This window comes from Leuresthes tenuis, unplaced genomic scaffold (assembly GCF_036924035.1).
Source record: "Leuresthes tenuis unplaced genomic scaffold, fLeuTen1.0.hap1 SCAF_14, whole genome shotgun sequence".
NCBI lineage: Eukaryota > Metazoa > Chordata > Actinopteri > Atheriniformes > Atherinopsidae > Leuresthes > Leuresthes tenuis.
In genome coordinates, this window is record NW_027325368.1 from 7902677 (window position 1) to 7923897 (window position 21221).

General features: G+C 38.6%; 1 protein-coding gene across 1 annotated transcript in view; it reads left to right on the forward strand.

Annotated features, from left to right (window-relative positions):
- The window catches only part of LOC140268915 (piezo-type mechanosensitive ion channel component 2), an 87932-nt gene that overhangs the window by 15025 nt on the left and 51686 nt on the right, over positions 1-21221 (forward strand). The window contains exons 4-8 of the mRNA XM_072363907.1: positions 4487-4529; positions 7247-7409; positions 10010-10277; positions 13005-13218; positions 19054-19228. Coding sequence (XP_072220008.1) covers positions 4487-4529; positions 7247-7409; positions 10010-10277; positions 13005-13218; positions 19054-19228 — 863 coding nt within the window. The remainder of the gene's footprint in view (positions 1-4486; positions 4530-7246; positions 7410-10009; positions 10278-13004; positions 13219-19053; positions 19229-21221) is intronic.

Below are 21221 nucleotides of genomic sequence, written 5' to 3' on the forward strand. Positions count from 1 at the left end.
GCTCAGAGTTTTTAAACTTGTGTTCTTATATGTTCTCTGCTTCCTCTTTATCCATTTTGTTTACTGCACTGTTGTCAACATTTGTAATGTGCCATAAACTGAGTTATCTTGACTTTAATCAAAAACAGCACCATGCAGAGTTTGTGCTACAGCCTGCTGGCAACACAGATATTTACTGAGTTGAATGGATAGACTTTCTCTCCAATCTATTTTTGCTTGTGTTTGTGTGCTTGTGGTAAGTTTTCCCTGTTATTTAAGATCACGAACCATCCTTTTAATCAGGTGCTGAAGATTTTGGAGCTAAGGATTCCAAAAGTAGTTAAAAAAGCATTGCACTGCATTACGAGACCATTGGCTGATAAGTTTTATACAGGTATTAACAAATCCAATGGACCAATATGACAGTGTATTGGCTAATGTAGATTAAAATAAGGTTGTTTGGTCTTAGATAATCTCTGAGATTAACTATTAGATTTGTGGGGGAAGAAAAATCCTGAATTCTTGAGAGAAGAAATGAAAACAAAGCTTTTTGTTGTTTTCTTTTATAGGAGCCTTATCTCTTCACTGCCCCATAAAACGCTCGATTAACCAACAGACAGATGCAGTAAAGGCCTTATTTAAATTAGATTTTTAATCAAATTTACCCCAGAATTACCTCAATGTTGCAGTTTTAATGTATTTAAGAGAAGAAGAACGTGCTGACGAAGGTCACCGGGGATTTATGGTACAGCAGGTCATGTGACAGATGGCACTGGTGCAACATTTACATTTATGTGTCATTCTCTGTATCCTGGTGGTGGCTTCGGTTTTGTGATGAGATTGATCCAACTTTAAGTTGTTTAGAAAATTTAGACCTTTAATCCTGAAGAATATTAATCTTTGATTCAATTCTCAAAAGATTAGAGAGCATTTCAGACTGTAATCTTAGATGTTTGCATTTTTTTCTTAATATTACTCCTGTTCTCTGGTTAAACAATTCATTTCTTATTTAATTTCATTTGTTTTCGTTTGATCATTTATTGATTTAGCTGATTTTCAGCTCAGGTTTGGTCTGCCTACACCAAAGAGAGTAATGTGTATCTTTAGATTTCTGGTTTGTGGATGTTTTGCTCTCTGCTCTTTGCTGTTTTATACTTGTGGAGCCGAGCTTTTGTGCTCTCAGTTATGTTTTTATATTGGGTGGGAAATAGAGTGAATCAGCCACAGTTGGGCGGTTGAAAGTTGACAAACGCAATGGACCGGCAGATTTGGAATCGGTACAGCATAATTTTAGCAGCAACAACCTGTTTGAAATATATTAAAATCTGAATAAATGTTTAACAAGCAGTAAAGTTCTTTTTAACCCCCCCCCCCAGAGGTAGTAAAACAGATTGACAATTTATTTGTTTGACATTTTATTTGTTGTATGACTCCTTTGCTTCTTTAATCCACATGTGAAAGAGTGTAGACCTCAAATTGCTCTTTACACAAGGGTCTGCAAAATAAATGTAATGAATGGATCCACAACAGACAGCATCATTCTTTGTTTGCGCCAGTTAAATGTTGTGCTTTCTTAATTGTTTTGGCCCCTGATTTAGTAGTTTTGTATGTTCAACCCTTAATACATTTTCATCTCTTGCCACTGCGGTTAAACTGTCCATTAATTAATGATGGAGGTGAATCTATAGTTGATGTCCCGTAGCTATATTATAATGCATCACAACGTGGTAAGTAGTGACATTTGTTTTGGCTTTTTAGCCATTCCAGATAGGTTCATTTTCACCACCGAGGACTCTGTCTGTTTGTCCTCTTTCACTGAGCTCTTAAAGGTGGGAGTGGCTGTGTGGAGGCGGCCAGATAAGTCTTAACAGTTCACTCAGACAGTGGGTCAAGTGTTTTATGTCAGGCCTGAGTCATGTGGCCTCCTCCCTTCACAGATGTTTTTGTCCTTTTAAATTTCGCCCACCCACTGACTTGTTCCCTCTTTTTCAGCCACCTGAGACTGAGGTTTTTAAATTTGAGATAGTCTTTTGATTTCAGATAGAAAAATAAGGAATTTGGACAGAGAACATCTGCAGCGGTGAAACTTTTCTCAGGGTTGTTTGTCACAGGGATATAATTGTCACGGTTTATGTTTTGACATTCTTGTTTTCAGGCTATTTGTTATGTTTTCAGGTTCCTCATGTTTCCATGTTAATTTCTTGTCATGTTTTTTTCCCCCGTCACTTAGTTCACTCAAGTCACCTGTTTTCTGTTTCACAGCTGCACATCATCACCAATCACCTCCCCACAGTATATATTTTCCTGGTTCCTCTCACCCATTGCAAAATCCTCACTTCACCTTCCACACTCACGCCACGACTGCTACGTCTGCGTTTGCCTCATAGTCACAGTGGCATAGTCTTGTTAATTCATAGCCATAGTTTTCACAGCCATTGTTTTTCATAGTCTGGTATTTATTCACAGTCTAGTATTTTTGATAACCGGCTCAGCCGCACCTTCTGTTCTTGCCTTACCTTTGTTTATGGAATAAACCTTTTTGATTTATTGAAGTCTGCATCTGGTTCCTCCCTTCCTGCACCATCGACTCTGACAATAATAAACTTCAGTATCAACATTTTCAGTATTTTTTTTTGCAGCTGGAGCTGAATCCTGTTTGTTTCCTTGTATTTCCTAATACGTTCCTAATTTAGATGACTTTTTACATTTTCATTTTGACTGAAAATGTGTTTTTTTTGGTCTTAATTATGAGATTATTAAAATGGTATTTTGTTATTTTTTCTGGGTTTCAGTGTAATTTTTGCACTAAGCTTTTGTTCCTTGTTTTGTCAATCCTCTGTAGACACCGAACCATCGTCCAAATGAACTATTCTTTATCCACTCTTGAATTTAAGATCTGAAAAAGGCTGTGACATGCATGCTGGTGACACAGCAGATAGATTAGTGAGACTATTTATCTTTTATCAGTGTTTAACTCTCCTCACTGCACTTTGTAAGACAGATAACTCACCCCTGAACAGTTCAGCACCTCATACAAAACGGCTGATGAACTGATGTTACGTTTTCTCTGGCTGTAGAATAATTAATCAAACAATCTGGAACTATCTGGAAGTCTCTGAAGAACTGAACGAATCAATGCAGTCCAAGCTGTGGAAACACAATCCTTATCTAATGTTTATTTCTTGTTTTTTTTTATTTAGATTGCAGAACTCAGAATAAAATATACATTTTTTTCACCTAAATATGATATACATTTATTTAAAAGATTACTTCATCATAAAAATGTACAATATTCTTGTTTCATCCAGAAAAGATGGCCCCTCTGGTCATACTGTCATACTGTGTGGTTGAAGGATGCAGGACTAACAGCCAGCAGGTATATATATACGGGCATATATAAGGCAAAAGGTGAAAGCCAAAAATGTATTTCAATGACTTAATGAACCGATGGTGCTGCAGGAGCAGAAAAACGGAAATCCTAATCAAGTGGGGGAGAAAAAAGAAACAGGAGGGAAGACGATCTGACGCTAAGCAAAAATTAATCGAGGAGAACGCTTTCAGAGGGAAGTATGCAGAAATGTGTGGTAATCGTAGTAAAACTGTGGCTCATCGGATTTGTTTATGAGAAGATCTCTGACCTGAAAGTAATCCACAGCCACATATTTTGAAGGAGAAAAGAGGCTTGAATGAACAGGTGTATCCTTTTCAACACCTGAAGGGGGCGTGGCATATTCATTCCACATTGTAAATGATCTTAATAGTAAATATATAAACTGTCACAGACAGATTTTATGCTCATCTGACAGGAATGATTGAATAGGAGCAGGCTGCATCGAAACAGAGTTTACAAGTGACAATCTGAAGGAAAGAAATGTCATTCTCTTAAATGCCCATAACTTCAGCTTCTCCTCGTGTCGTTTGCCGACTTTTCTGGTGGGAGGGACTGAGATGCAGGGGGAGCAGTCAAGGACAGGAATCGAGTGTGTGCAAATTAGGAAATGGGACAAAGGGGGTAACACCTGGAGGAAACACAACTAACTGACAAAAAACAACAAAGAAACAGACTCTAGAAAATAAACCAGATGATGAAGTTAACCAGGATACCCTTATGTAAGGCAAATACTAGCAAGACGTAGAACAGGCTTAAAACAAAAGCAATGAACATAATAAAACCAAGAATAACGAAACTAAACCAGGAGATTTAAAGAAACAAACCTCAGAACCCACAGACCAAACATTTACCTTCTGGATGTTTCTCTTTTAGTCATTTTGACTCATAAGGAGCAGTCACCTGTAACTAATGAGTCATACAAGAGAAAATCTCTTTTGTTCTTACTCTTTTATTTCTTTTTAAAGTTTTGTGTTGCTGGACCACCTGTAACACTGCTGTGCATGTTTTACTGACAATGATAATAATGTTGTTTAATGCTGTCGCATTAAGGTGCGAGTCTTTGCCAAACAGACAATAACTGCATTCATTAAATACACCTTTTATGTTTCTGTCCAGGTTCGGCGTGGGAGACGTCCATACGACAAATTGGCTTTGAGAGGTGAGAGAATACTTAGTCAGACGAACAAATTCTCTATTTTGACAATAAGCTTGATACTTGGCAGCCTCAGAGAAATCTCCTTCATTCCTCTGCTGAAAAGCTGTGACTGCATCATAAATCTCTTAAGCAGTTTGACTCGTTGACTGTCAACTGGTGAAAGGGAGCAGCAGCAATCTGAGCTGCAAAATCAGACTTCTTTATTCACGATCAACAGCAGAGAACCTTCAAAAGTGGACATTTTTACATCACTTATACAACATCGCTCATGCAGCTCTAATTCTCCACTGACTGTGTAAAGCATCATAAATATTGCAACCACTTTTTGCTTTTACGTGCACCGGCTCGTCATCTGACAAGCTTTTTAAATGCTCCTAACCGGTCCCTGTGTGGATATTTGATGACAGCTAAACCCAAAGAGCCGACAGGGCTATTTTTCAAAGCTCTTGTGTTTGTGTCTGTCTCCACACATGCCTGTGATCATATTAGACGTGGTTTCCTGAGTACGGGAATGTCTAAACTCAGCCACGTCCTTTTTCCAGTACTCAACAGCCCTCAGTGGATAGTATACTAAAGAGTAAGTGGCGGAAGTAGGGTCATAAACATTTTTATCTCACCTGCATTTACCCGTTTGTGTTGAGGATCATATACAGTGCATCTACAAAATTTACTGCTGCATTTGCTGCGTCTCACTGCCTGTGTGGAGAAAAATGTAGATCAAGTCTCATATATGGGAGTCCACAGAGGGTTCACAGCTGTCTGTGTGTTTTTTCTACCTGTGTTGACTGACCTAAATCCTTTAGAAACACCAAATATTTACGTGGTGTCCAACATATTTTGCAGACTTTGTATAGGTAGTTTTCACTGAAGCGATAGCTTATTATTCATGCAGCGTGAGGCAATGAAGACAGGTTTTAGCATACTAATGTAACTGTAATTCCCTCACATGATAAGTAAAGGAAAGTGGGAGTCATTAAAGTTGCTGGCTCAACCTTTCTGTTTTTGGCTCTGATGGTTTCCATCTCTTTCATCCACGTGAGGATGCATGAAGCTTCTCAACAATAAAGCAGATGGAAACAGACGTCCTTGATTAAATTAAACTCTCCAACAGCAGCCAGAGCCCAACCGTTTCTCAGAGTGTGCGTTTTCCATAACGATGATTAGCACTCTGTTTTCAACTTGTTACTTTTACAAGCTTAACATCCACTCAAGGCCAGAGTCAGATCGGTTCTACTTGAAATGACCAGTTGCTTTACAGCCAGGGCCAAACATTTGGCTTTTTCTCTGCTGCCTGTTTTGTTTATTGTGAGCTGCTTAATTACACTTGGAGCTTGGTTTGAAATGTCAAGAAAACACTTACAGTAGGTGGCCAAACACAGGATGCAGTATGATTGTTGTAAAACAGGAATAGAAATTAGTTTCGATGTAAAAGAGTTTTAAAGGTTTTGAAACCTGTTAGCCATTTCAAAGACATTTTTTTATTGGTTTAATTAAACATGCAATCATGACACCTCATAAAACCTATCCCCAGGCAGCATAAAAGCATCACACTGGATTAATGTTACTGTGTCTCTAATGACAACAAGCTGCCTTAACTGTTTAACTTCCTGTCTGAGCAAACATTTAGCTATTTACAGGTGAGCTGACAAGTAACAAATGCCACAAAAGGTCCATCTGCTCAAACAGTGTTTTATTTTTCTTGATTAATGAAAAGCACAGGTTGAGTAAACCAGAACTCAGGTGAATGTGATTTGAAGTGCTGCTCAGAGACTTCAGGTCACGTCACTAGTACCTTTTTTAAAAATCTTATTTTAGTTTGTTTCAGTTGATTTAGATAGAAAAAGCCAAAATTGTGCCAGCTCCCTTATTATAAACAAATGAAGCTGTCTTCAAGGGAGTAAACATGTTTTTCACTGCTGAGTTTTAAAAAAAAGTAAACAACACACTTTCTCAGGGTCTTTTTGTTTGAATGGAATTTCACTCACTTGTTAATGGCAATACACTTAAAAACCCGCCTGCCTGATTTCATTAGAGAGGGTGGTGCTCCATATAAAAGCTGAAGCATTCAACACAACACATATTAAAAGAACAATTAAGTAACGGAAAACTCCAGATTCCCATGAATTCATGTGAGGGGTTGGTGTTTTCTGAAATATATAATTGCTGCAATAATATTTGTTCCCATGAATTAGACGGCACTTCAATACATCGAAGAGAAATTATATGAAATAACAACTTACAGGTCAGTCCATACATTTTCAAATGATGTTGCATTTTAAGACCAACAGCGTGCTGTGTCACAGATATCCCATTTATTCCTGGGCCAAATTAACAAAATGATGATGATGTTTATACATTTAGCAGACACTTTTATCCAAAGCAACTTACAGATAGAGTAAGGGGGTCTTGCCTAAGGACCCCTACTGGAGGTAGGACCTTTCATGCAGGGGATTTGAATCCAGGTCTCCCACATGAAAAGTAGCAATCATACCACTACACTAGCCTGGTTTCTAAGAAAACCTTCTTTATATCAAAAGTGACTGTCCGTGAATAGTTTAGTGGGTTGTACCATGGCCAATTTCCATAATTTTTTGGGATCCTAGTCTGCAAGAATTGCTCCAAATCCAAATTTTGTAGAGATATTTGGATTAATTGAGTTTTCAGGAAACAAGCATCTGCTTTCTGATATTAGTTTTCCTCTGTTTTTCGTGTGTCCACAGCGTGATTGGTGCAGATGCAGGGAATGGCATCCGAGTGTTCATCCCTGACATTGGCATGTTCGTGGTCGGCTTGGCCATCTGGCTCCTGTGTCGCAGTCTGGTCCAGAAGAGGCCGCCTGAGGACATGGCCCAGTACAACGAAGACTTCGAGGCAGAGGAGCAAGTGAGTTTAATTTGTGCTGGCGAGCAGTGCCTGTCTGTCCCAGTGATTACATTTAGGAATATACCTTTTGGTTATTGATATAGTAGAAGTAGCTGTGTTTTAAATAAACCCCATAATTTATATAACATGAAACAAAACTGAGAAAAGCAGTGAACAACACTGCAAGTTTCCTTGCTAAATTGCATGGATAGCGTCATATTTCTTGACTCTGTACCTTAAAGAGAGGCTAAAACTGTCACAGTATCGCATTTTTTCTTCTTGGTTGTTGTACATTTTAATTACTTCCTGTTGATGATGATTATTAACCACAGCATGCTTCACAGCAGAAAGAGGTTTTCCAGTTTAGTTTTTGCAAACATCAACAGTGGCCCTTTTTTTAAACTGCTCAAAAAGCCCACAGCCACCTGCTAAGATCTGTTTTTTGCGATAAGTAAGTGTTTAATGGGCATCGAGTTTTGTTTCAAATCATTCTGGAGCAGTAGTGGGTATTTATTGACTCCAATTGGCACTGGCATAACAACTGGGTGTACACTTGCACTCAGGGCTGCAAGGCTGGACACGGCTTGCTTTTTCTTCAGAGAAACACACATTTACTGATTGCAACATCACACATGGAGGCTCCAAAACTCTCAGCAGCAGCTTTTTGACGAAAATAAATTAAATTGATTGATTTTACATGACTGCACAACAGCTAGCAGCTCACACTCAGGCCCACTGTCCTGTCAAAAACAATTAACTAGTCTAATAATTTTGGCTATCATGAAACTGTGTAGCATGTAGGTGGATACTAACCAGTCATGGCTTGTCCACAGAGAGGTAGTGGTAGTTTCTGGGCTGTTTTTCTATTAGTTTCTTATCTATAGGCTGATATCAACCCATATATAAGAAACTATACCTGTTTAACCACACTCCTTTTGTTTAAGAATGCCATGTGTGGGAAAGTGATAAGCCAAAAGATGGGATACCTTGAAAGAAATTGACATGACAGCTGGAATTATGGTTTCTGCAATGTTTAACGTAGACAATCAGAGAACTTGAATTTGTGACACATCCTGACGGATGTGTGTTATGATAGATAAAACTGACCTGTAGACCAAAAAACTACCCCAAAAAACTACGACAATCGTTTTTTTATAAACATAAATAGGAAATGTCTCAGGCTATTTGAAGTATGTCTCTCCAAAACCTCTGTAGGCCACATCCTAGAGTAAACATCTTGTCACCAACTGAAAGATCTTAGGTTCATTTACACGGTCCGAACAGTTTTTTTTAAATGGTTAATTTTGTCCCCAAGTGCAATTTGCTTAAAATGTTCAGAAAATACCTTGCACCTAAAATGCAAACTAACAAATTAAAATGTTTATAGAAAGGTTCTTTTGCACAATAAATCAGTGACGTTGAGGAGACAAATGTACATTTTATGCAGTATGCAGTCGAAACAATAAGGCAATGTCACTTTAAATCTGTAGTGCAGTGTAACTGAAGTGGTAATAAGTGCTTTTATGATATATGTAATTTTATTTGCAACTGTGGATGTGATGCAAAAGAGTAAGTATTAGTTGCACCCTTTTGTTGACCCTAAGTGCTTGAATAGAACTCAACTTTTTTCCTTGGTTTCATGAGGGCTTTTCACCTCTCATCTTAAAGGCTTCTGTGACCAGGGTGACTAAGAATCTACACTCAGTAATTATTGAAACATCTTAGAAAATATCTAAACCCTTATGAACCTTCCACAGTTCAAGGTAAATTGTCACCCTCAGAAAGAACACGTTGTTTTCCAGACTCTGAGTTTGTCAGCTGTTCCTTACACCCTTACACTCGTTGACATTTCATGTATGCAAACACAAAGTTCAGCGATCAACCTGACTGATTATGTTTATTTTCATTTTGAGGCTTTTTTTAGAGTGGTCTCTGCTACAGAGAGCAGGAGTTGGAATATAGACTTCTGTGTGAGAGTTGATGACTTGGAAAACAGCCCCCCTTCCCTGGCAAGTCCTTCATTTTATGACTCAGTCTTAATTAAATCCACATTCACTTTCGGTTCGATTGCTCATGCTGGCACAGATGGCACAACTTCCCACCACTGAGAAAGACCAGAAATTGGGGTTTGTGCTTTTGTTTGTGAGCCATCGGAGCTGAAATGATTATTTTGGTCAAAGCACGATTTATACCACCTGCTCCTCAGGTTGTCTAGTGCCGTACATGCTGAATTGAATGGCTTACTTGTTCTTATGTTTCCCATTTACTGAGGCTAAAGGAGAAGAGGGAGACAGTTGGTTTGATATAGCAGCCAAGGAAGAACTGACTGGAATCAAACTCGAGCCAACATGTGGTTCCAGAGGAAAACATTTGCAAAGGACTGCTGGTTATGTCTCAAGCATTCATGCAGACCACAAATATAATCAGATATGTTCTGTTACATGCTGGAATACGCTCACAGGAAAGACCTTTGTAAAATAGTGGAGGATGCAGGTGGATTGTTATGCTAACGCTACCTGTAGGAAACAGTCTTCAGCACCATGGAGAGCTCTGACCTTCAAACGGCCCCAATTGTCTTTGAATACTAAACTATTGTGGTTTTATTGTGATGCACCTTTAAGGAAGAAGAGGAGAAGCTGAGCCTGGATGACAACATCTTACTGGAAGAGGACCTTGAAGCGGGGTATGAGGCTGAGGAGGATGAGGACAACGAGGAGCTGTATGAGGAAGAGGAGGATGAGGACGAGGAGGAGGAGGAAGAGAAAGAGAGCACAAAGATGAAGATTCTGCGGCTGGTGGCCGAAGTAGCATCTAAAGTGAAGGAGATCATCGGGAATTTGATTACCACTGCGGGGAAGGTTGTGGTCACCATCTTGTTGGGCATGACAGGTGAGTTTTTTCTGTTTCTGTTTTTTTTAAGTAAAGTGAAAAAGTTTAGAGCATATCTCAACATTTTATTGAATGTTTTTTTTTAACAACGAGGCAGTGATACATTCCAGTTAACGGTGGATCAAAATTGAAAATATTACTTGTGTAACAAAACGGGCAATGAATTTCATCAACCAAAATCTATGACTTGTATAAACAGAATGCTGCACAATATAATTATAATTATAAAGTATATAGTCCGTTTAACTGCTCAGGCAGCTTTGCTCAGCACTTTACTGCCCTGGGCCTGTGTCTCCACCTCCTCTGTAGCTGACAGCAGCAGATGTTTTATCAGTTTCCATCTTTTCTATACTTCTATAGATTTACACTTCTATATTTTATATATATATATATATATATATATATATATATAACATTGATTTTGCCTTTCCAGATGTGCAAGTTTCCAGTTTAATAGGCACTGATGTGCCTCCATACCATCAAAGATGCATGCTTTTGAGCCATGCACTCGATGGTTTCTCTCCTCGTTAGTACAGAGGATGTGGCATCCATGATTTCCCCTCAAAAAAATCTAATGTTGATTCCTCTGACCACAGAACAGTTTTGCACTTTGCCTCAGTTGATTTTTAAATGAGCTTTGGTCCAGAGAAGACAGCTGTGTTTCTGGATCATGGTCACATGTGTCTTCTTCTTTGCATGATAGAGCTTTAAGCTTTATTTGTGCATTACACGGTGAACTGTGTTCACAGGCAATGATTTCGGGAAGTGTTCCTGAGGCCATGCAGCGATTTCCATGACAGCATCATGTCTGTTTTTAATACAGTGCTGCCTGAGGCCCTGAAGAGCACAGATATCTAATATTGATTTTTAGCTGTATCCCTTGCATGGAAAGAGGTCTCCAGAGTCTCAAAATCTTTTGATACTGTGATCTGTAAATGATGAAAAATTCAGTCTTTACTTTTATGTTGAGGAACATAAAAGGAAAGATGCAGTTTTTTTTTTCAGATTGCTAAACCTCTGCTTATCTTTACGTCTGAGAAACTCGGCCTCTCTAAGGTGCTCCTTTTATACCCAATCATGTCACTGACGTGTAGTGAATGAACCTAATTAGTTGTAACAAAAGTTGGGTCAGGCTGTAAAGGTGACATGTTATAATAATGAGGTGAGCATGTGTATCGTGCTTGAGGATGTGCTTGGAAGTGCCCGCCTCTGTCTTTATTGAGATAAAGAAAGTGGAGAAGAAAAGGGTGCTGATAAAATGACCAGTGGCCAAATGAAAGATGATATTGCCATTTCTTTTCCCCCCACCACCAACACCTCAACATCATCCATGGCATAAATGATGTTAATACAGCCTTTTGTTATCCTGAGCAGCCCCCAGCCAACAGTGAGAGCTCCAGAACAGGCTGGCAGGATGAGATGGACAGTGATTTGATCTCCTTATCTCATCTCATCTCACCATCTCTGATTATTAGTTTAAGTCTATATTTTAAATGGCAATTCATTTTATTCTAAATAAGACAGCAGAGCCTCAGTCAGACTAAGTAAGACTCAGATTTCTCTCTATCCCTAAGATTGTGTCTTCTTTTTACACACAGCCATCCGATTCTGCACCGACGCTGCTGCTGGAGTTGGTGTTGCCAGATCTTGTGACAGAAATAAGTAACCCGATCAATGAAAACGAGTCCTATAATTAATGAAGGCATTCACTGTGAAGCATCGGTGTGTGTTGACAGATACCATAAGACTCATATTGCGATTCAGGTGTATACAATTAGATTTTTCCTTATTTTGATCTTCTTTGGATTAAGGTGATTGGATTAAGCTGTTTATTAAGATTATTATCAGGTTAATATGTGGCTGCACATGTAAACGTAGCCACTTTTGTTGTTGTTGCTTACAGTTCTCACAGAGTCACCCATAAACTCTATTGGAAAGATACTCTCATCATGGGAACGGGGATTTATTCATGAGAAAAAAGGTGGTTTTTATTATATAAGCCATTTTTCCTGTCAAAAATGTGTCACTTTATGTTTGATATGTGCATTTATTTCTCCTCCAAAAGAATCTGGTTTGAACTGTTTGAACCCCCAGGCTGAGAATAACTGATTTAATGTGGCTGTTAATTTAATTATAGGTTTCTGCTGGAATGGGCAGCGTTTTCTTTTCTATAGTTTTGTACAGTTATAGATAGACCTGCTCTGCAGTGCTGTGAAAGTGCTGTGAAGTGGCTGGTTTCTGTGAGATTAGCACAGTCATGATTGTGAGAGAATCTATCTTGGCAGGCTCTTTGCTATGTTAGCTCTTACTGCAGGTGTGATTTTAGGCTCTCAAAAAAGTTTTATAACTCAGAGTTAACTGGGGAGTTGTTTTCTTTCAAAGAAGAGCAAAGAATGTAAAGAGAGGCTTTTCTTTTCTTTAAAGTCTGTGTTCTTTCTTCTCTCAACTGTGTTTGAGTTGCATTTTACCTTCTGATTTGACTCGGTTGTGGCTTCACTAAGTAGATCTGTTCTCTGATTTTAAGCGTCCTGTCACTACTCCGATTTATGTACAAACCACTTCCACAATCCCACAATGGCTACAAAATCCTTTTTCTCAGATTTCCAACTTTCCTAACATCCTCTGCTCATGGTTCCTGCCAATCTGGAGCTCTGTGGTCTAAAACAAAGATGTATATATATCTAGAGTCTTGGCTGTTCAAATTGACCTTTGTTTTTGTGTTTGCAGGGATCATGCTCCCGTCGTTGACCTCTTTCGTTTACTTCTCCATCTTCCTATTCCTGTGCACCTGGTGGTCCTTCTGCCGGACCGTCAACACGCTCATCTTTAGCTGCATGTGCGTTCTCATGGCCATTTTCAGCGCCGGACACCTCATCGTGCTCTACCTATACCAGTTCCAGTTCTTTCAGGAGGCGATCTCACCACGTGACGACTTCGTCAGGTCAGACGCGTGGACTCTGTCTCCAGAACCGCACACTGCACCAAACATTGAGCTATCTAACCCTTGTAGATCAAAGACCTTATCTGTATCGTGCAACATAGCTTCCTACGAAGTCATCATTTTGGGCCACCACTTCTTTAGAGCAGATGTAGAGTACCAAGATTATTTTCTACACTTTGGACTTTGTTGATGCACTTTACTGGGACAGACTGAGATTAATCAAACCTTAAAGAAGCTATAAGCTGTTGCCTCCACAGCAGTGACAAAAGTAAACGTTCAGTGTCTCCCGTCCCACTTTCCACTTTGATATACCGCTGAATGTGTTTAATTAAACAGCATAATCTCATACTAATGCTGTCTGCCTTCTTGATAAAGTGAAAACACATGCTGTGATGAGCGAGGTCAGCAGCCAGATCTGCTCTGACTCAAATATATTTATTGCGTTGCATCGAGGCAAATTTGTTTAGATGTTAGTAAATATTTACTATTGTTACAAACAAGAAGGCAAAGGAATCGTCAACCCTAGCTGGAGGGTAGACGTTTCCTACTCACTCACAGCACATCAGCATGAGAAGCAGAGCTTTAATGCTCCTCAGTGCAACCAATGTCTTTTATTATGCATGAGGAAGAAGGCAATCAGCGGTCTGCGGTTGCAGCGGTGAAACGCTGTGGTTGGATTAAAGCCACATTGTTGTACCATCTTGCCAACATATGTTAGTCACAGTTAAAGTGAGAGCTGACTCTGTACACTAAAAACAGCTAAAAACTCTTTTAGCATTCAGCAAATCTGCTGTTCCAACTTAATGGATACTGTATATACAAGGGTTTGATCTCATTAGATTTAATTGGGTTGGTCAAAGACATTTTACATGTGAAGTAAAATGTGTAAAAGAATTAGTTCTCAAACTTTTTTTGGTTTTATGTGACTTTGTTTTTACCTAATGATAACACAACAATATGTCAAATATCATCAAAAAGGCCAAATTCCATCGAAAAGGATTAGCTAATATCAGATTTTTTGTTTGCATTTAGACTGGTAATAATTCAGTTTTGCTCTCATTTTCCACCTGCTGGCAGTGTGATTCTTCTTGATATGTCGGGTTATTGTTTCCACTTTGGATTGGCCTCATTCATCATCATCATTTGAATGAAACTAATGCATGCTGAACGGCTAAACTTCATCCAGAAACTTTTTGATTTTTGATTTTATCTCTTTCATCCAGCGAACTTGAAATTATAATACAGGTGAATCTTAGTTTGTTTATTTCAAACAAATAATCTCAAATAAAATGAAATACAAAACAAATTCAGATAGTTTAATATCAGTAGTCTGGTGATGTTTTCAGTTGAAGTTTCCACTTATTGAGACTCTTTTATCAAAAAAGAGACAAGAAAAACCTTCATACATGCTTAAACAGGCAGATCTGCTATAACTAATATAATAATAGTAACAATAATAATATAAATATGATCAGGATGAGACAAATAACCACAGTTTTCTTACTTGGCCACTTCTTTCTGATTTTTTCTTATCATATTGGTTTTAAACAGTTCTTATGAAGTGATAAACATTGTTTTATTTCCTCTTGTTCCACACACTTTACTGTAATGTTGTGCTGTTTAGCATTAGTTCTTACAGCTGCTTTAATGAACATGTAACTTCCTCTCAATTCATCACATTTGGGTGTTTTTTTTTGGAAAAAATTCTGAATATTGTGGAGCAATGATTGGTTTCTTGCTCTGCATATAATTTAAATCCTTAAACCTAAGTGTTTTTGATTTGATAAAAAGTTAATTAAATTCTTCTGTTAAAGCGTTTTTTTAATTAAAGGTAACAATCAGACAAAGTTCATCTTGTTTGACTGACAACTTAGAATTCTGTTCCAGCTTTAATAAAAGAAAATATGTATTTGTATTTAATTTATATATATATATATAAATAACATTGTGAAACAGTAAGGTGTAGGTGTACGCAACAACAACTGAATAACTCATTCAAGCCGCAGCAGTTCCAAGGTGGAGGTGCTCCTTCATGGTGTTCACTGCTTGTTTCAGTCGTGTCTTCTAGTCTTAAAAAACAAACATATTAAAAAGAGCCAAATCTGACTGCTGTAACATTAAAGTCGATTTATCCACAGTAAACCATCAAAATCAAAACAGAAAACTGTTTAAAAGTCCCAAAACATTTTCCGTGATGTCTGCATTAGAAGTAAAAATGACAAGTTTACTCAACTGAAAATTCAAACATTGGGTAAAAATGCAAATGGTTGAATATGGAATAGAAGCACACACAGTGAAAAACACTGAACACTGTGTTGCTGTTCTATTAACTTGTATGACGATGTGTCTTTCAGGCCTCACCAGCTGCACGGTAGCTGTGTCAGTGTAGCCGGTGTCTCGGTGCCCTTGGTGTTGCAGGGTTTTATCGATCTCCCTCGTTCTCATTTAAAAGCTTTGCTGCTGTGTGTCAGGATCGAGGCTATTTACAGCTGTGTATAAGTGAAGCTGCCTTGAACAAACCTCGTGCCTTCCGCATCCCTCTCCTGCCTCCGATGGCAGATAAGGTGGTTAATACAGAGTTGCTTTGGAAGTTTTTTTCATTAAACAACAGTCTCATATGAACCTCTGTTGTTCAAACTGTGCAGCTGTGCTGACTGTGAACAGAAGGTGTAAGATATAAGTAGGAGTTTCCCAAAAAGGTTTATTTGACCAACAGAAACCAACGTTTTTGACAGTTTCTAAATTGACGGTTAAATTGATAAAAAATAGATTTATTTGGAACGGTTGCAAATGAGAGCAGATGTCGACCTGATTGGAGCAAGCATTGTGATGTCACTGACAGGAGTTGGCATGTGCTTGAGCTCTGAAAACAAACAATTTCTTTAATGAAGCATGAAACTGGTGCTGAGACGATTTGCTGCTGGACTTTTGGTCCCCGAAAAGAACTCATGTGCCAACAAGAACCAAACCGCTTCTTTGTTAGTCAGAATGGACCAAGAATCTGTGTTAAAACATACATAAATGCACTACGCACTCTGTACTCAGTCAAAGTTGTCAAAGTCAGCCTGGCATACTGAACAGTGATCACACTTTCAATAGGACAGGTAGGTAACAACAGAATAACCACAAGAGATAGTGTGCATGTGATTTGTAAGTAAAAACAATAAAACCTATAGCAAATAAGAAATTTACTGCACTGTAAAGTTATCCAATTAACTCCTTCACAAGGTACCAATTTGCTGCCAGCCAGAAAACACCCAATACTAACAAGCTGAAAGTGGGCTTATTGCCACCTGATGGAGTCTGACACACTTTAATCAATAAGTCGGTTTTCCTCCTTTTCTTGTATGCTGTGATAAAAAAGTTCAATTAAATGGCCCGACTGAGCTTTAACTGTCGCTCAGCTCACCTGCACATGTAAATGTAGTGAGCCTCAAGAAAAATTAGGTGATTAACTACGTAAAAATAAAATTCTGTGTCATACTTGCTACTTTTTTCCTCATCTGGTGTCCTAAAACTTACTTTCATTCAGCCAATCTTTTCACATATTTGGACCTCAAATGTACTACTGAGTTTTAAAGGTGGGGAACGGAATGCACTGATATTAAAGATAATTTGTTTACATGGACGTTCATCAAACAAGTTTAAGTATTACCAAAAAAAGTCAGATCATAGAGGAATAGTCAGCTTGTCAACTTTGCTTTGCTTGGAGTGTAGGTGGAAAACAGCAGACTCCTCATTTTTGAAAGAAGCGCTTCATTTGTGTGTTTAGAGGCCTTAATTTGGAAAGTTTGCCATGGCTCTGATTTTTGTGTGGTCGCTCTCTATACTATTTCATCATCTCCCTTCTCACACGTTCATGTTGACTTTCCACTGCTCTGAGGTATTTTTGTCTAACTCTGTATAAAAACTGAGGCACGGTGTGATGTTTAAAGTAACACATTCTTCTGTACTCTGCCCCGTTTCCTCCGTGCACACCTTCAGGGAGTTAGAGCCAAGCTCTCAGGCCTTAAATATGTGCATCCCCCATTGGACAATATGCCACTGCCTGGCCTAATTGTCCTTGTTGACAGTGACTCGGCCTTGCTGTGGGTCTGGTGCTGAGTGAGACCGTTGAGATTCCTGGCTTCCATGGCACTTCCTGCCTCCCCCACTTACAATGGAAGTCCCCAGTCATGTGACCATCAGGCCTTCCCCAGCTGTAAGAAGAAACAGGAAGTTTGCTGGGATCAGGAGGGTGGTCACTTCTCCACATGGCTTAAAAGAAAAGACCCAGGGGGCTTCTAAACTTGAGTAATTGTAACACGTACGTCAGTAGATTTCCTGCGCAGATGAACTTTGTTCTGCTCAGGCGGAAAAGAAGTGAACCTTATGACATCTTTTGTTTTGTACAAACAAACTCTTAGACTCACTGTATTGTTCAAATTCCGACGTCTGAAGATGTTCGTCAGGAATTACATCCTCCAGAGTGCCTTCAATTTCCTGAGCTGAGGAAGTCTTCGTTTGCTGTTTGATTAATTGATCTTTTATCAAAGATTTAGTTTTTATGTAGAGGTTTTAAAAGTGAACACCTAAGTAAGCTTAACTACTCTGAGTGCGCAAAACCTCTCTTAGATGAGAAACTGTCAACTAAACTACTTACCTTCATCCATTTTTCACAATATGTTCATCAGCAGTAGTGGTGTTCACAAGATGATGTTTGAATAGGAACATTTGGGTCCAGGCATTTATGTGGATGCTGCTTGGGCACGTACAGTCCACCTTAACATTGTTGGAAATCAAACTTACACCTATATGGCAGCAGCGTTTCCCACCAAACTGACAAAAACTGCTCAGGGTCTACCTGAAGAACATTACAAAGATACTTGAAAGGGACGTCCCCATATCTGCTCTGTGACATCTGTGGATCTGCTGGGACAAGCCCTATGCAGTATTCAGAAGTTGGTTTTTAATGATTTGGCCTCTATGTGTATTAAATATTTGGAAATTGGAGATCTTTCCAAGCCAGGTTAGATACCTCTTTCTACCCTGGGAACTAGAGTGCAGCTCAGGGCCTCTTTCTTAGCACAGAGGTCCACACACGTCCACATGTACAATACATATCCGCATCCTTCTTTGAAGTGCCTTGAGATGACATTTGCTGTGATTTGGCACTTTATAGATAAAAATTAATTGAATTGAATTGAATATACTCAGTCAGGAAACTACAAAGTCAAATCTTTACTGGGACAAGAACAGGCCATGGGTCGTAGCAAACAGAAAGGGGGGAAGGAAACTGAGGATTAAACCACTGATCTTGCAATTAATGGGAAGCCTGCTGTCCTCTACACCAAAGCCAAATCATTGTGAGAAACAGGTTTTCAGACAAATATCAAATGTCTAATATTTCAAGCAGAAGTGTATGTTAACCTCATTGTAATCACATTTTTAATTTGTTATCATTACATGTAAGTAAGTAGGTCCATTTTATATAGCACCTTGCTCATATTACAAAGTGTATCACAGTAAATACAATAAAATTACATAAAATCCCTTTTAAACTGAAAGCTTACTGAAATAAAAAGTCTTCAGCTGCTTTATGGAGCAGCATGAAAACGGGGGAAGTGCATTTCATAGATGAGGTGTAACTTGTTGAAAGCTTTTAAGTCAGGTGTAGGGAACAGTTATAAATCTCTAACAGTTTTAACAATTCTGAATTAACTGACTTTCACGTCAGTCTTCTTCATTTTTAGATTTTCCTTAAGTGGAAAAAGCTAAATTTAATACATGTGTTTTCTCTACTGAAACCTTTTCTCCTGTTCCTTTACTTACATACCTGTCTGTTTGTCTCCACAGTGTATTTGGTATCTCCCCCGTTGTTCAGAGCAACTGCTCCTACACATGGAAGCTCATTGTGCACCCGGAGCGTAAGTGGTACCACTTTGTCAATCCCATCATGCTGCTGATTCTCTATTACACCCTGGCTACGCTCATCCGCCTCTGGCTGCAGGAGCCCATCGACCAGCTGATGGTGAGGACCACAAACAGACATGCACACAACATGACTCCATGACGCCTTTTTTTAGTGCAACAGTGTGATATTTGTAGTTCATTATGCCAATTATCATGTTTATATTAGATATATAGATATTAGATGTTTAAACACTTCTTGTTGTTGTAAGTCAAGGACTTCAGTTCAGATTTTTACTGACTGATTCAATGCTCTAACTGTCTTTAATTTACAAAAAAAAAATGTCATTCACTCATCTATGTCTGATTTTACTCTCCCAAAAACTGCCCAAAATCTGTTCATTCACATCTACCTCCTGGTATTGGATATTGGATGAGCTGAAAGTGGATGCAAACAGTCAGTGGGCATCTGAGATGTATCTTATCCACATTCTGTACTAAGTCAATTCTAGACTGCGAGCTGAAATAGCTTCAGATTGGATTAGACTGGCAGCCAGTTGGCCTCAAGATCAGAGAAACTGTACTGGTGAAAGATTCCAGGACAATCGATCGTGGATGGCTCTCTCTGTCATGTGTAGCTTACAGTATGTGTCATCTTAGAGACTGTGGATCTGATTTTGACAAAGCCTGAAAGGAGAAGACATTTTGGCACAGTGTTGCTGTGTTACAGAGCTCTGTTGGGGTGTTGCATAACAAACAGACACAACTGTTTCAAATTTGTAGGATTGTCAGGGGATGATGAATTGTGGCAGCACAGATGATGGGTTGTGTGTACTGTCCAGGTCAAATTTGATTTACATCTGCGAGCAGCTGCTACACGAGGAACACAACGCACCTTAGGTTTTCTCTATGATGTTGACACTTAAAGATTAATCCTTCCTAATCTGAGGCACTCACTTCAGGATTTTGCACAGAATCTCTTAAAAAGTGTCCTTAAATGAGAAAACGTGTTGTGAACATGCGATTTAGTCAGTTTTCCTTTTTCCCTGCACCAACACTTGGCATAACTGTTATTGCTGTTATCATCTCACATAAGCAGCACATAAATAGTTTGGAAGAAGTAGAAGATGGAAACTGGACAGCCAAATTTGTTAGTTAATTTTCTTTCTGTTAATAAATTGATCTACGTGATGTATGAACTCCTGAATCCTGATGTGTGTGCTGTTACACACACTTCTCGGAAGGCAAGTGTGTCTCCTCCTCTTGTTTAGACTGAAATTAACCACTTTGTTCAGCACTCAGCAAATGTGCCACACGGACATGAAATCACTCACCAAAAATTGAGTGGATACATCTCCCGGCATAAACCATACGGCGATCATTAACTGAAGAGAGGCTGAAAGAGCACAGCTACAGAGAGTAGATCCAACTGTAAACGATCAGACAAATCGTGAATTGTGTGTAAGTCTAATCTATATTGTAAAATCCATCGTTTGTTGTTCAGTGTATCCAGTAATTTCTCTTTGTCAGAGAACACAGACACTGCCATGCTGTAGTTAGGATACAGTTGTTGTTAAGGTTTTTTACTAATTTCAAGGGATTTCTGAAGTATAAGGTCAAGATAAGGAGAAAACCTTAAATACTTTTCAAGAATATCTTAAGCACAAACATTAAGGGTGTTTTGTGGAACTGGTTTTATATTAAGGAACTGTGATAATGAGGAAAATCTTAACTCCAGGTGTCCTGTACAACAGACTGAACACAACTGCACGGTCACTCATCATCTTATTTAGCTTGAATTTAGAGCGTCTGTCCACCCAAGTGATAAAGTATTTGATGTTTTCTTTGCAGTATGTATAATATAAATTTCTATATTAACTACATATCACATAACTTGCATATAAGAATAATAGTTTTTATGGAATAACATAGAATCATCTGCTGATTCCTCAGCTGTATGGAGTAATTAAGCATCTTAAGTTAATTCTTTTGGCTCTGCTGCATCATTTTACTGGAGGAAAGACATTAAACTTTTGTTTGGGTGAATTCACCCGTTCAGATTTGATCTAATGGAACTTAATCTTTGTAGATTTCACTTTTACTTGAGAGAAACT